At 38.4% G+C, this 15,015-nt stretch overlaps 1 protein-coding gene across 6 annotated transcripts in view; it reads left to right on the top strand.

Annotated features, from left to right (window-relative positions):
• DCLK1 (doublecortin like kinase 1) overlaps positions 1-15,015 on the top strand; it is a 200,292-nt gene that overhangs the window by 138,722 nt on the left and 46,555 nt on the right. The window contains exon 7 of one of the 6 annotated variants that reach the window (XM_081909357.1): positions 2,235-2,299. The exons of the other annotated variants lie outside the window; for them this stretch is intronic. Coding sequence (XP_081765483.1) covers positions 2,235-2,291 — 57 coding nt within the window. The 3' untranslated portion in view covers positions 2,292-2,299. Of the gene's footprint in view, positions 1-2,234; positions 2,300-15,015 lie in introns of those variants that run through there. 6 annotated transcript variants of the gene reach the window in all.

A 15,015-nucleotide genomic window follows, 5' to 3' on the forward strand; every position in this document is an offset into this window, starting at 1 on the left:
AAGATTACAGGACTTGTCCACATCCCCCTGGGATTTATTACCTTAGCTCTTTCCTCTGGTTGTCTAAAGCTTTCTTCATGTTGATGTCATGAGGCAGCACCTTCAGCTTATTTCATGATTTGGCCTTTTATTCTCTGTTATCTTGTATGGAGTTTCTTTTGTCCTCTATTTACCCTTCCCATATCTGCTTCTTTAATCGCCTGTGGCAGTTTGCAGTAGAATTTTATGGATGATAGTTTTAAAACATTGTCTGGAGAGTTGGTGCAGGCTAAAAAAATTAAGATATCAAATGATAAAAGGGTGTGAGAGGAAAATAGGAAAGAAAGTGAAAGAAGATAAGCACAGACCATTTCCTTGGGTAAGTTGTTAGTCATTCCTTTATATATCTCCCAGGGATAGCCAATCTGGTGCTCTCTCAGAGGCAGAAGGGGGGCAGAAGGACCGTGGCCCTGGGCACACAGTTTTGAGGGGGCACAGCAAGGTGCCCCCAACAAGCTCCCTTATTTAGGCCAGAGCTGCAGGGAGGTACACTGTGCTCAGCCCAGACTTTCGGGGCTGGGGTGGCGGCAGCTCCTTCTCTTCCTGGCCATTGAAAGGACGCCCACATGCCAGCCAAGTTGAAGGGGGAGGGGGAGGGTGTAACACACACTAGGGAATTGTGGAAGCCACTTGCTTGGCATTGGCCCAGCACCAATTCCGGACCTGGAGGCGGAAGCTGCGGAGAGGAGGAGCTGCAGTAACAACATTACCGTGCCTCTCCTCCCCTGGGCTCTGGTGCATGAGTGATCTGCAGAGGCAGCTTCCTCGGTGATGGCCCAGCCCTGCCAGGCTGCCCAGTCTACCAGGGCAGCACAAAACTTGCCCCATCCTGGGCACCAGCAAACTGTGTTATGCCACTGTGCTCTCCAGTTGTTGTTGAACTCCAAATCCCATCAACCCCAGACACCATTGCTAGTAGGCAGGATTGATGGGAATTACAGCCCAGCAACATATTGGCTACCCCTGTATATAACCTCATCGATGGAGTCAGAATCAGTTTTATACCATTTTATATTTGTTTCTGTCTGTGTTTAAAATTCCATGTGTGCTTGTTTATTGTAAGACTGGCAATGTCCCTTAACAGGCCACCAGTGGAAACAGGATGTTTGACTTGGTGAGCCCTTGGTCTAAGGGAGCCTTTTCCAACCTGGTGTTGTTGGGCTGCAACTCCCATCGTTCTGGCAGCTGGGGCTGTTGTCCAACAACTGGAGGACACCAGGTTGGCGAGAGTTGGTCTAAGGCTTCCTCATGTGTCCTTCTACAGTATTGCACCTGTTGTGTTAATTTTTCTCTCATCCTTTTCCTGTGGAGTCTTCCTTTGTGCCCATTCCCATGCCACTGGCGCATTGCCTTTTATCACACTCTAGTGTTGTTCAATCTACAATGATGCATGGGAGGCATGGCAAGTCATATTAACACTGTATTATCTCCATCTCCACTAAACAAACGCCTCCATGTAATTCACCTTGAAACAAAGCTGCTATCATTCTATCCCTTTCTTCTTCCTGAACATTTTCTCTTTATTTTTCTGTACTGTATATCTGTGAGACATGTGTTGTGCTGTGTAGATTGAACGAGGCCATCTATTATACTCCCACATCTCTGGCATTTGTAGATTATTTGATCAGTCAGAGGATCCTAGCAGTAGAAGTAGAAAACGAATGGAGATAGTCTTAACACGCACACAGGCTCACTTATACACATGCTCTGTTTCTCTTTGCTCATATGAACTGGTTGCTTGGCGACCGTCAGTAAAAGCACAGCTATTCCCCGCCCCCCTTATGCTGCCATTCTACCAAACTGCTTCCGTTCTCTCACATACTGCGAGATGAAACAAACAATAGGAATGTAAAGGCATTCTTTATGGCATTATCAGGATTCTTAGCATACTGTCATGCTTTAAAGAAACCATCACTAAGTAGATGTCAAAATTATCAAAGGGTAAAATGTCAGAATATAAATTATCTCTCATATATATATATATATATATATATATATATATATATATATATATTACTGCTGTAGTTTGTTTTTAAGCCTGTTTTAAATCACAGGAATGCTGAATTTTATTTATTTATATTTATTTATTTATTTCGGTCTTCGTCTCTGGCGCTAGTTTAAAAAATTAAGAAGTAAAGTTGCAGTGCAGCAAATCAAGCACAGTAAACAAATCTATACTGCACTTCATCTTACAGGACCTGTATCGCCCTCTCTCTTCGGATGATTTGGATTCAGTAGGAGACTCTGTGTAAAAAAAACCCAGAAAATGGAACAGTGCATAATGGTTTGTGATTGGGTGAAGGTTTAACACTTTCCTGAGAATGTAGTTAGCTGCTAACCGACATTAGTGAATTGCACAAAAGCGTTTTGCGTATTTTAATATTAAAACACCGGCGTTTGTCCCTATATACATATATAATATATTAACTTTAATGGTGTTATGTGCTTGTGCGACTTGATTTCTGTACAAGGGCTCTTAGACTAGGTTATAACAAATTGTGTAAACATTTTGAGATGAAACTTGGATAGGGTAAATATAATGTCCAAAGGTGCTATTATTTTCCAAAACACTCACCATGATAGAGAGCAGAAGGGATACGTATGCAAGGGGCAGCCTGAGCATCTTCTCACTGCTACATACATCTTCCTTCCTCACTGAAAAGTTTCTCCTGAGGGTGAAGAAACCCTCAGTAAATAAATGCCTATGGTGTGGGTATGAGGGTTGCTGGAGGAGCAGATATCAGTAGAAGAACTTCCATGCACATCCTTTCCACTCACAGTAGCACTGGATATAAGCCCATATCTTTACTACTGCTCAACACTTGATGTTTCCATTTTTTATTGGAAAAGGAGCCCTTGCCTGTAGAGCTGTCGGCAACTGGTAGAAATTGTTATGAAAATAAAGTGCAGTCCAGATGCACTTTGCTCATACTGCTTGCCCTTTTTGAGCTTTCGTAGCTCTGTAATAAATTTGCCCTCGTTATAAAAAAATGTGTGCTGTATAAACTGATGAAGTTGACAAATTTTGAAGAAGAAGAAAGAGTTGTCATAGCTTGGAACGTCCACTTGTTGAATCCTGCGCAAGGGAGCCCTGTTGAATTCCTTTCATTTCCTTGCCCTGCTCCAAACCCCTGACCCCATTCCACACCATTCCAGGGGTGTCCATTGACCCTCAGGAGTGGCATTTTGGGCACCCAAACAGAGTTCCACTCAATCTTCTATAAGTCCACCCTTGAGATTAAGCAGCTTATAATATCATTTACACTACACAAACACTTTTGCAAATTTAGGTTTTTCCCTAGGAAATGTGTTTTTGTTTTTGCTTTGGACTTTTTGCCTGTTTGTTAGGTGTAAATATAGGAACATGTTTTGCAGGCTTAAGACACTTAACAAAAGTGAGCACAGAGCTTTCCCCCCCCCCCTCAGTTAAAAATAGAAATCTCTATGGTGATTGAAGTATTTGGGTCTAATTTCTCATTTTCCTTTTTATGGGGACTTGTTAAAAAAATGAATATGCTGAACTCAGAGCAGCGAAATTATGTATGTGTGAATGTATGTATGTGTTAAACTAATTATGTTGATGGGCATGATCCAGTGGGATGTTTTTCCTATGTAAGCCTCATTGATTAGAATGTGAGAAGTACAAGAGTTCCCTTGAGCTTGTGTGTTATCTCTCTTTTAGTAGGGGATCCTGAAATTTCTTAGGAGAAATTTCTTCTGAATTGGTCCTTAAGCAGATATTTACAACACTGTTTATGCTCTACTGCCTTGTTTTGAGAGCAAGAACTCAGTGCTTTTATTGCAAATCATTATGGTCTTGCAACACTGATTGCTTGCTTTTAATTTAATGATTGTTACTTCTAGATACTGTAGCTTACACATTGGGTAACTTTTTTAATGAGACATCTACCGTTAACATTTCACATAATAATTTATGATTTAATGTTGGCTTTTTTTCATTCCTATAGAAACATAGTCAGCATCAGCTTAACAAACACTGGGCACCATAAGGAAATGTATTAGTACTACACACAGGAAGGCAAGCTCAGGTTTTAAGGGCCATGCTTCTGTCTTTTCATTTAAATATCTTAAGTGGTTTTTTATTCAAACATGCAACAAAAATGACCAGACAATGCTGATGTATGGTATTATGGGTTGTGTGCACCAAAGTTGTTCCATCAGTGTGAGCTCTTAGAATTGTGCAATGGAATTTCTCTTCCCTCTTCTCCCCGTAGCTCCCTCGCAAATCTTTTCTGGCGGTTCCCCCCTGGGGCAGATTGGGGGCTCATGGACAGGGGGAGGGGAAGTTCCATTGAGCAAGTGGAAGATTTTGCATTAGTGCAACAACTTCAGTGGTTAAAACCCTGTGAGTTGTGTTTTAGTATGTCACAATGCAAAGGACAGTACAACACTATCACATGTTAAGTACGTGATTATGGGGGAAAGATGTACTACATGTGCTTTCTTTGTGCTATTGGAGTTATTCAACCCTGAAAACCTGGGATACATATTGATATTTACAGGGGGAGGTTATTAGAGTCCGTTCATTTCAAAAGAAACCTATAATGTCAGCTACTTTCCAAACCATTAGATATTGTACCTGAAACAGGCAAAGGGAATAAGATTAGTTGGGTATGTTTCCTTTTCCAGTTATATTCTAGTACTTTATTTCATGGGAGATCAAAATAGGTTCCTAATGTGTTGGCACCACTTATCTAGAAGGAAGGAAATGTAATGACATAAGTTTGGGGGTTTTCTTTTGGGGCTTGGGTGTTTGAAATATTTCAATATTGTTTCTCCTATTACTGTAAAATATTGCCACAAGCCTTATATTGCATAGCTTTGTTTGGGCTGTGGAGGCAGATACATGTTCTTAAAATTATTAGATGGTGCGTACCATAGCAGGCTTTCCTGTATGAACTCTTCTAAGGGATGTAACATTGTAATTTGAGTATTGTTCATGGGAGATTCTATTCACTTGTGAAATGAAAATTCCTCAGTGCCTGGAAAGTATTACCATTTAACAGTAGTCCTGTAAGTCCAGTTTTCTGTGGGTAGAAATTCCAAAATGCAAATGCAGAAACAATTATATTATTTGCCCTGCAGGATGTGGGGCACAGTTTTTACCAAGATTATGGCTGAGGAGGGAAGGCTGTCCTGTCCACATGCTGCAGTTCCAGTGACCAGAATCTGGTAGTTTGTTTTACAAAACCACAAGATTGTTAAGTGTGTTAATGTAACAAGCTAACAATTAATTAAGCTGGATATTTCACAGACACTGGAGGTTTGTTTTGCTAGTTTTCCCAAAGTTTCCTCTATCTCTCAGTTTAGGTTTTATGGGGAACAGGGAGTTCAAACATTAAAGTTAAGTCAAATAATTTTTGAAAGCCTTTACTCCTGTGTTGTTGTTGTTTTAAAAAAAATCTGTGTTTAAAATGAATAGTTAAAATAGGTGATAGGCTTTTGGCTTTGGGAAATAAATAGCTGAAGATCTATTGTTCCATTCCTGCATGTGGAAAGAAGCTTTGAAATGCCAGGCAACTGTTTTTCCTTGTTTAAGTTAATCGTCCAAGGGCTTGTATGTATGAGAGAACATTGGAGTCACATCCAGAGATCCTCTTCCACCAACGGATGAGCAAGTAGCAATACTAAGGCAGCAGTGTTCACATTGTAATTAAAATCACATTCTACATAATTGAATTATAGATCTGCGAGCTTATATTCCACATCACAATGTCAAAAGTTGCATCTCAAAGTTTAAATTACTTCAACCCTCTGTTATTGGTATGGTATGGCATATACAGTTGTAAACCAAATACAGAGATGAATGGAAATATAAATAAGCCTTGTATATATGTGTGCATGTAATACTGAATCTTAACGATGACTCCCAGTTTACAATACAAAGCCTGTACTTTCCAGAGACCTTTGTCACTTGTAGATCCAGCCTCATATGAGAAAAAGTGGGTGCACGACACTGGTGTTTTCTGTGGTATGGTCCATATGCCAAATATGCCAGATTTATGTACAGTAATAAAAGCAGGTATCTGACTACATGGAGAAAGATTAGTCTGAACCATGCATTGCACATAATGAACTTTATGATCTAAGCTGTACTTCCCCCCCACCCAGCTGCTGAAATTGAGGAGTTGGCTGCCAGTTTACCACGTGTACAGCTGGTTCATGATTTCTTTTTTTCAGTGTGGTTGCATACCTGTGTGTATGATCATGTGGAAGGCTTTACTAATGAGAACTAGCCCTTTGTGATCCAGGATTGTATTCTTTCTTTCTGCACATGCACACAGACACACACAGTGTGCATGTGCATATTTGTATGCCTTTTGGTGTATGTATTTGTGCATTTTTGTTTGCATTTGTTTAAATAATCGCTGTGCAGCAAGGTATGGACAAGCAAGTACTGAACCAATTTTGTACTCATCTCATCTGGTGTGTTGTGATATTATATAGGGATAATTGTTCTTTACCTTGTATAATAATCTCTATTTGGTTTATATTGTCCAATGAAAGAAAACTGCTGTATTGTAAATGCTAGTTGATAAAATAAGTTTACAATTTTATACTATTTTCTTGAAAATACTTTTCTGGTTTCGTTTGTTTTTCCTCTGTTTTCTCCAAAGTAACTGATAATCAGCAAAACCAGTGAAACGTTTTTTAAAGTAGCTGCAGCAGAAAATAGTTTTCGTTTTCTAATAAATCAAGTAAACTGCCTTCATTTTGTACCATCAATGCAGTGCATTGTATGTGTGTTTTTGTATTTGACCTTGCCATACAGATTGCCTTTGCTGGATTTTAAGCTGTAAGTCATGTAATAAATAAATGGGAAAATCTATTCTAAATATTCAGTGAGCTTCTTTTGAAAATGGGGAAACCAGACAAAGAATCTCTGCTATAACATACACATGGGGGGGGGTGTCACTGAACTGCGGGAACCATAGAGCTTAATGGGTTGTTCTAAACATAAATGCAGGCAGTGGCTTTTCAAAAATGTAAATTGTGGGTGCTAAGAGAAGAGAAAAATTCTAATGGATTACCTGGACAGGAAATTCACCAAGCCATAACTACCTATTTTTTAGAGGTGACGATGTATGGACTTGGAAGTATGGAATGAGAAATTGGTTTGGTATACACTTAAATGTTCTAGCCCTCTTATCGGCTTGCCTTTAGAAGCTCTCTTTTTATGTTACCTTTTACATGCTTGTTGAGTCTAAAAAGACTGAAATCTGAAAAAGGCATTTCGTAGTGATGGGCAACATGCTTCTTCAGAATAACTTGAGTTGCATGCACTTACTATTTTTTCCAGTGAAAACCTAGCAGCCGATCATCAACCCTTGCTAGTTAGAATTGTCTCTGCTTTGTGCAGACCAGGTTTGGTAATAGGATAGCAACTATTTCATGCTCATTCTTGTACTGGGTGCTTTTGTCAAAATAAAACTGCGTTAGAGACTTTCAACCAAATCTTTGCCTAGTTTTTAATTCAATATAAAATTCAGCCCCTCCACTTCTTCAGCTTCATTGCTCCCTAGTCTACATTTCCCTTGCCCATTCTGTCTCTCTTTAACAGTTTTCTTGTCCCCATGCCTTCATGAAGTCCCCCCCCCGCCATCCTCAGTGGTATTCCACTGCCTTCACAAAAACGCCACTGTTATTAGCATTCTGTTGATGATCCTTTTCATCCTGAGAATTTAGAATGTTCAAAGAAACTCCACCAATAGCTGCTGGGGCTCACTGACAATATATGAGAATAAAGTTTAGCTCATTAGTCATTTGCATGCATCTTAAAATGTTGAAGAGGGAGGAAAAGAGATGTGAAACAGGAGTCTCATTATAATGATGATTTTTAACTTCAAAGAACACACAGGTTGGGATTGGCAAATCTAGCAATTTCAATTTCTCTCAGTTTCTCATCCCCCCCCATCTTAAGTTCAGTTCTCCACATGCCCACATCAGTGTGCATTTTAAAGCAACAAACAAGTCATAAGGACTCGTTAGCATTTTAGGGTAAATTTCTGCTAATATGCATATTTTTGTATGCTAGTTTGCCTAATATACACACTTTTGCAAAGCAATTTTGCCTAATTATAACTTTAATGAAAGCATAACAATAATTTTATTGTTTATATCTTGCCCATCTGGCTGGGTTTCCACAGCCACTCTAGGCAGCTTACAGCACATTTTAAAACATAACAAAACATCAGACATTAAAAACTTCCCAATACAGGACTATAGATGTCTTCTATAGTTGTTTAGTTCTTTATCTCCCTGAAAACTGATGGGAGGGCATTCCACAGGGAGGACACCACTACTGAGAAGGTCCTCTGCTTAGTTCCCTGTAACTTCACTTCTCGCAGTGAGGGAACTGCCAAAAGACCCTCAGAGGAGGACCTCAGTGTCCGGGCTGAACAATGGGGATGAAGACCCTCCTTCAGGGTTACTGGGCTGAGGCTGTTTAGGGCTTTAGAGGTCAGCACCAACACTTTGATAAGTTATTTCCAATAATAAATGCACATTACCCTGGTATATGCATTTTTGTACATACACTCTGGCTGGAGAATTGCTTTTAAAAAAATTGATTAAAGATTTTAATGAATTACCAAAGAACGTGCAATGTCTCTTTTTGTTTGTTTTTCAGATTATAAAGTATTTTGGTTACGTTCACTGTAAGATAATACGGTATCCAGAGGTAGGGGGAGAGTGTAGAGGGGAGAGGTTGGGTGATAAACTCACACAATATGCAAAATTCAGAGAAGTTCAAATTTTGAAGGATGGTTGTGTTTTGGTTTGCATATTGTTTTGCAAACTGCAAATTAGGTTGGTTCGCCTTTAAATGCAAACTGAATCAGTTTATCTCACCCAGCAGCATGGAGGCATAGGTGAGTTTTATCCCTCTTTTCCTGATTTCAGCTGCCCTTTTGGAGCTGTTACTACACATTTTAACAGGTAAAGAAGAAAAATAAAGAGGAGATACAATTACATGTATCTTTCCTCTGCAGCTTTGATTGTAATATAACTTTTTGGGTTGCGTAAGTACAAATAAAATGGCTTAAAGACTGGAAAAGATCATCTAGCATTAATTTTTACTGCCCTGCTTAAAAAAAAATCATGGAGAAATCTGCAAAAGGCAGATTCCTAGATAGACATTTTTACAACTTTTCTTCCTTGGCTTCCTGATGCTAAGGAACCACTGTAAATGCCTCCCTAAAAAGTCCAAGTAAAGCCCAAATATATGTAGAAGGGGGAAATCTTCAGAATGAAATAATACACATGCTTTGAGCATTTGTATTCATTGTGATACTTTGCTCCCTGAATTTGAAGAATGTCACTGGGCGTCCCCATTTTAAATGTTTACAAATGAGCTGCCGAACAAATCTTCCAGTAAGATGTGGTTGAAACTTTATAGCACTGATCTTCCCTTTCCCATCATAGAGAAATGGTGGTATGTTGACCATCTGTTATACGAACCTGAGCTGGATGTGAAGTGCTTATTACACTAAAGACCCAATCCTGCTTTTATGCAGCCACTTTCTTTTAATGTAGGTGTGCCATAAAAACAGCCAGGTGGCCAGAAACTGAGGCAAGAGTTCCCTCTTAAAATTTGTTTAGGGGTGATGACATTTCACATGGTGCAGACTGAATTAAAATTAAGACAGGCCATTTATATTAAACGCTTTAGGTTCCATAGAGGTTCTTTGGTATGGAATTCTCTCTTTGTAGTGATCCTAATGTGATCTACAGCTGTGCTGAGCCAGAGGGTCCACAGTGCAGCTGCATCACTTAGGATTCTTAAGCATTTCGACCAAAATAGTCATTGACTGAAATCTTTTTAGATGTTCAGCATCTCCTAAGCTTTGGGGTCCGTAATGACCTATCCGCAAACAGACACACCTAAAAATCCCAATAGAGAGAAATATTCTCCCTCTTTCTCTCTTTCTCTGTGAGAAGCAGTTTGCAATATAATGTGGGGCTTTCTATTCAAGGCATAAAATCCAAAAGGAGAAAAAGAAAAAGGAAATCCTCACTTGGTGTGCTCAAGCAAGAAAAGCTACTCAAAGTGACACAACCAGCAGCAGTCAACAGATTTCATGAAGATTCCTCTTTATATATCCTGATAGGCAAACTGATTATAAGCCATAACATGATGGAAGGATGGGATTTGTATTTTTCAGGAGAAATTAGAATGTGGGAGAAAGTGCTTAACTCCTTCCCCAACCTGTACATTCACCTATAAGTGCCTCCCCTCTCATTTTTCAAATATATTTTCCCCAGTCAGTTGCTAAAACTAAAGACAACCTGGTTGGACAAAAGAGGGGTGGTGTTGGAGATGGGGGAATAGCAGAAGAATCCATGTTCACAGATAGGGCCAAGTTTCCTGCTCAACCTGCAAATATTCCCTGTGCTATCACCACATTCTTTGGTATTTCGCCAATACCAAGATAACATCCACTTTGGCCCTAAGAATGGCCATGTTGGCAGCATCTTGTCAAGCCAGTCTGGAAGAAGGGTGCGTGCCTCTAGAATGCAACTCTCAAAAGCAGAAATCTGTGCAGAATTTTGGATGACCATGTATTTTTTAGCTCCTTCAGCTTGGATGGAATCCTAACATTGTGTGTGATGTTTCCAAGTTATTTAAAGATTTTTATACACAAAACAGCATTTTAATGAAAGACTTATTGGTCGAACAAGTAGTCCAAAGAGAAGTAGAAGTAATAATGAATGCCTGTAATTAAGCAGAGGCTCTAAACATTAAGACTAAGCAGCTCATGTAAATGATTGTATCAGTAGAAGAAATTTGACTGACATGTTGATGACGCAAGAAATTCCTATTTTGGGGGAAAAGCTGAGAAAGTTCAGGGAAAATAACTCAGGGTTACATAAACAAAACTAGGCTGTGGGATTCTGAGTTGAATTAAATTTTAAAAAGTCACCTGAAAGCAGAAAACATAACTATTACCCTTTTCTAATAATATTTATCAAAATCATTGAAATTAGAGGAATGAGGCAAGGGTGTCTTTTGTCTTCACTACTTTTTATGTCTTCAACTTAAATTTTGGCTGTATGTGTACAATCAAGTCATGATATCCATGGTATTTGCACAGTTAATGATATAAAATGCAGGTGATGCTATCTCATGAACCCACAAAATGCAATCTTTTACACAAATTGTTAAATTGATTCTAAATATTATTGAGGTTTTTGGATGCAGATTAACTGTACATAGATATGAAATAATAGGCATAAATACTTCCACTTATCTTTCCAATGTGGTCACAAATATTAGTCCATTACTTGGGAACAACAAGAAGGTAAGATATTGCAAATACTGGTATATTTGGTGTCTTATTCAAAGGAGTGTTTTTTTGAAAAGAAATACCAGACTTCTCTGTAAGAAGTCATCAAAACATTTTTGAAATACGGTCATATCTGGCTGAATGATGACTTGGGAGATTAGCATCATATTGTTAAAATGTATCTTTTGTCTGTATTGCTTATTTTTGTTCCTTTCCCTTTCGATAGCAGTTTCAACTCAACTTTTGAGTGGCGTGCAAGCCAAATTTCAACCATTTATATGGGAGAAAGGCCTGCTAGGATAAAAATTGCAGGAGTTTCCTGTTAAAGGTTGTCTTGCAGCACCAAACAATAAATACTACCATGCATTCCAACTAGTTGCCTTAACTAATCTTGAACTATATCTGTTGGATTTTAGCTGGCATTATCTGCCTTATGCTGTCAGGAAATGAAATGTGGATCACTTTGTGTACACCAATAACCTATAGCTTGTTTGTTTTTGTGCGTAAGGAAAATACATGGGTTATTCGTCATTAAGTCTTATTGTGCAAATATTAAAAAGTGAAAGGGCTGCTATACGGAATATATAAAATAATCTGATGAATTTGGTACTCCTTATGTTTTTGCTCTGAATGAGGCATCTGCTAATGGAAGAAGAGGCCCCAACACTCCCTGGAAAATCTGTTCTGGAGGAGGAAGGGAATCAGCCGAAATTTCATCCCTCTTCTTCCATTAGCTGATACCTCTTGCTAGACTGAATGCCCTTGATCAATTAGTCGCCATTCAATAAAGCATTATTATGTAAGACAGGATATTGTGCTTCAGTTAATGATATATTAAAATATATTAAAAACACATTAATTACATGCTGGACAGAAAATCATATTTCCCAATTTAAATTGCGAGATGTAATCCAGGTTTTCTGTGTATTAAGTGCAGTGTGTTTAAAATTTGACAACTAAGAGAAAGTGTTTGACAGTATTCAGTTAATTTATTGAATCCTGCCCCCCGAAATAGTAATATAGGATGTGCTAAAATATCATGTTAATAAGAGCCATCATGCTTCCATAGCAAAGATTCTTTGTAATGTTAAAATACCAGGGGCAAAAAAGAGAATAAAATATATTCTCAGATAATTAGGGTGATTTGGGATTTCCTGCTTATTTATAACTTTCATGTCTGTAGCCTTCAAATTAGACGAGTAAGGCAATCATTGAAATATTTTTTAAAAAAAATTAAGGCAAGTAACAAATTAGAAAATGCATAAACATGTCTAATAATATAACAATAAAATCTTTATTAATATAGTATATTAATATCATATCTTCCTTTATTAATTTAGTATATTACTGTTGCTTTCAAAAACTTGAGGACTGTTTTATGGATATGTAAGAGTGTAGTAATAGCGTCAATACCACTACCAGTAATATTGGTAGTAAGAATAGAAATGGTTAAAACAAAGTGTGTCGTTTACTATGGATGTGCTCGGGCTCTAACATTCACCTTGTATCTTTCTGTGAGTTTATAAAAATTATGATCTATTTCTGAGTTGCTGTGTACCCTTGTCCACTTCAATCTGTGTTACAAGTCATTCTGTGTAAAATGAACCTTTGTGTTCTCCATGGACTATATAATCAAGAATTTAAAAATGGCTACAATTTTAAGCTCTTTTCACTGAAGTGGATGAATTTTTTTTCAGGCACAGGAGGCTCTCCAGAGTAGATTAAGCCTGCCAAATTGCAGACAAATAAATAAAAGGGATTTTTGTTGGAGAGGGGGGGAAAGCATTGACTTTCCAACATAGTCCTTTATGAAGGGGAAGTGGTAAAATAATTAAAAGGTAACTGAGTGGTGTGTATTCTTGCTAAAGAACTGCAGCTTCATACTGACTTTTGTTCATGGTGTTAGTTTGTGTTCTCCAGTAGGGTTTGCCAATCTCCTGATAGGCCCTTACAGATCTCTGATAGGCCCTAAGACCTAAGTTATCTGAAAGGAACATTTTTTGGTGTTGTTAAAGCAGAGCAACATAGGATTTAAAAAAACAAACAAACATGTAATGACTTTTTTGGTAAAACAACAACCAAACAAAAACACCCCACACCTCCATTGATGTGCTCTAACAAGCAAAATAATCCAAATCTCTTTGGTGTGCCACATATAACATTTTAGACAGTCTCACTTTTTGCAAAGCCCTTAGATGGAGGAACAAGGATACTATATAAGAAAACAGAACTGGGTAGATCACAGAAAGGCAGAAAAACAAAGTTCCCAGGTAACACAGAGTTTAGAGGGGAGTGCCCCAGTCCAAACCGGGGTGGGGTGGGAAAGGTTTATTGACATCATGCTTCATTTCAGAGGAGGGGCAATCCCCAAATCACCCCAATTTGCAGCATTAATTGGCTGCTCCTCCCTACTATTCACAAAACTCCTGCCTCTTCTGTAATAGGCACCGGCTTCAAAAACTCAAATATTTTCTTAAATTTAATTGATTCTCATTCTGCATGTTATTAATGCACTCACCTATGCAAATAAGAATCCCACAGCTTTGGAACCAAGGCAGCTTTATAATAAGCTTTATAATTAAATTCCATTATTTAAAAGTCCAAGACAAAATATTGCTTAGATGTTAATGTTTTACTCAGAATGCAGAGCATTGGGTTAAATCCTTCTGAAATGGTATTCAAAATGTTGGAGAGGTGCTTATCTGCTGAAATCTTCCAATTAAAACTACCAATTAAAATACATGAGATCCATTTTTTTTTAAAAAGTGGTGACCTAAATAAATTATTGCTGCGGCTGTATTACATTTTTTCCCCCAACTAGAGATCACTATGTAATTAGAGCATTGGATTGCAGTATCTTTTTTAAAAATATGGGAGCAATAGCAACAAAAAATAAATACTGGCAAAGATTTCACTTCATGTTTTTCAACTGAGAGACTGTTTTGTGGTACTTGTTATCTTTCCTGAATGGGGTCATGGAGCTTTGCTGTAGGTTTTCCATCCTCTTTGCACTTTGATACTTTGAGGTAAGTCTCCCCACTCCCCAACCAGCACATTTAGCATTTCACAAATCTAAATATGCCCTTGCTGCATAAATTGCAAATCTGTATATAATCATCCAAGGATAGCAACAGGGGATGGGGCTCAGGAATCTCAGCAAGTTCTCGTTTACTTTGGTCTGTTGTCCACCCCATGCCTAGGCTTTGAATCCTTGTCTAAAATACTGAAGACTTTTGCATCATCAGTTCTCCTCTCATTGGCTGGCTGCATAAATGGCTCAGGGCACAGGACCAATCACCCCTTCTGGAATGTGACCTCTGAGTGAAGCACAGTTAAAACACCCCACCCTTTCCCTATTTCTAGACACTCCCCATGAAGGCTTGGTAGCTCTCTTTTGATGGTCCTTTGGCTCCCAAGCCTCCCCAACAAAACAGCTTCCCACTGCGTCCACTCTTTCATTAGAAGCAAACAATTTCCCAGAAACCCATGAATATAACATGAATATAACATTTTTTGAAAGAATTACTGCTAGCCATATGCTTTCAGCCGAGACAACACTTTGTAAGTCACATGGAATATTTAAAAGGTTCCTCTGTGTTTCTAGAATGCCAGTCATCCAAACATTTAACAAAACAAGACAGTTTCAAAGCATTATCTTTTGATAGTGCTA

Source organism: Podarcis melisellensis, assembly GCF_964234715.1.
Source record: "Podarcis melisellensis genome assembly, chromosome: 4".
Taxonomy (NCBI): domain Eukaryota; kingdom Metazoa; phylum Chordata; class Lepidosauria; order Squamata; family Lacertidae; genus Podarcis; species Podarcis melisellensis.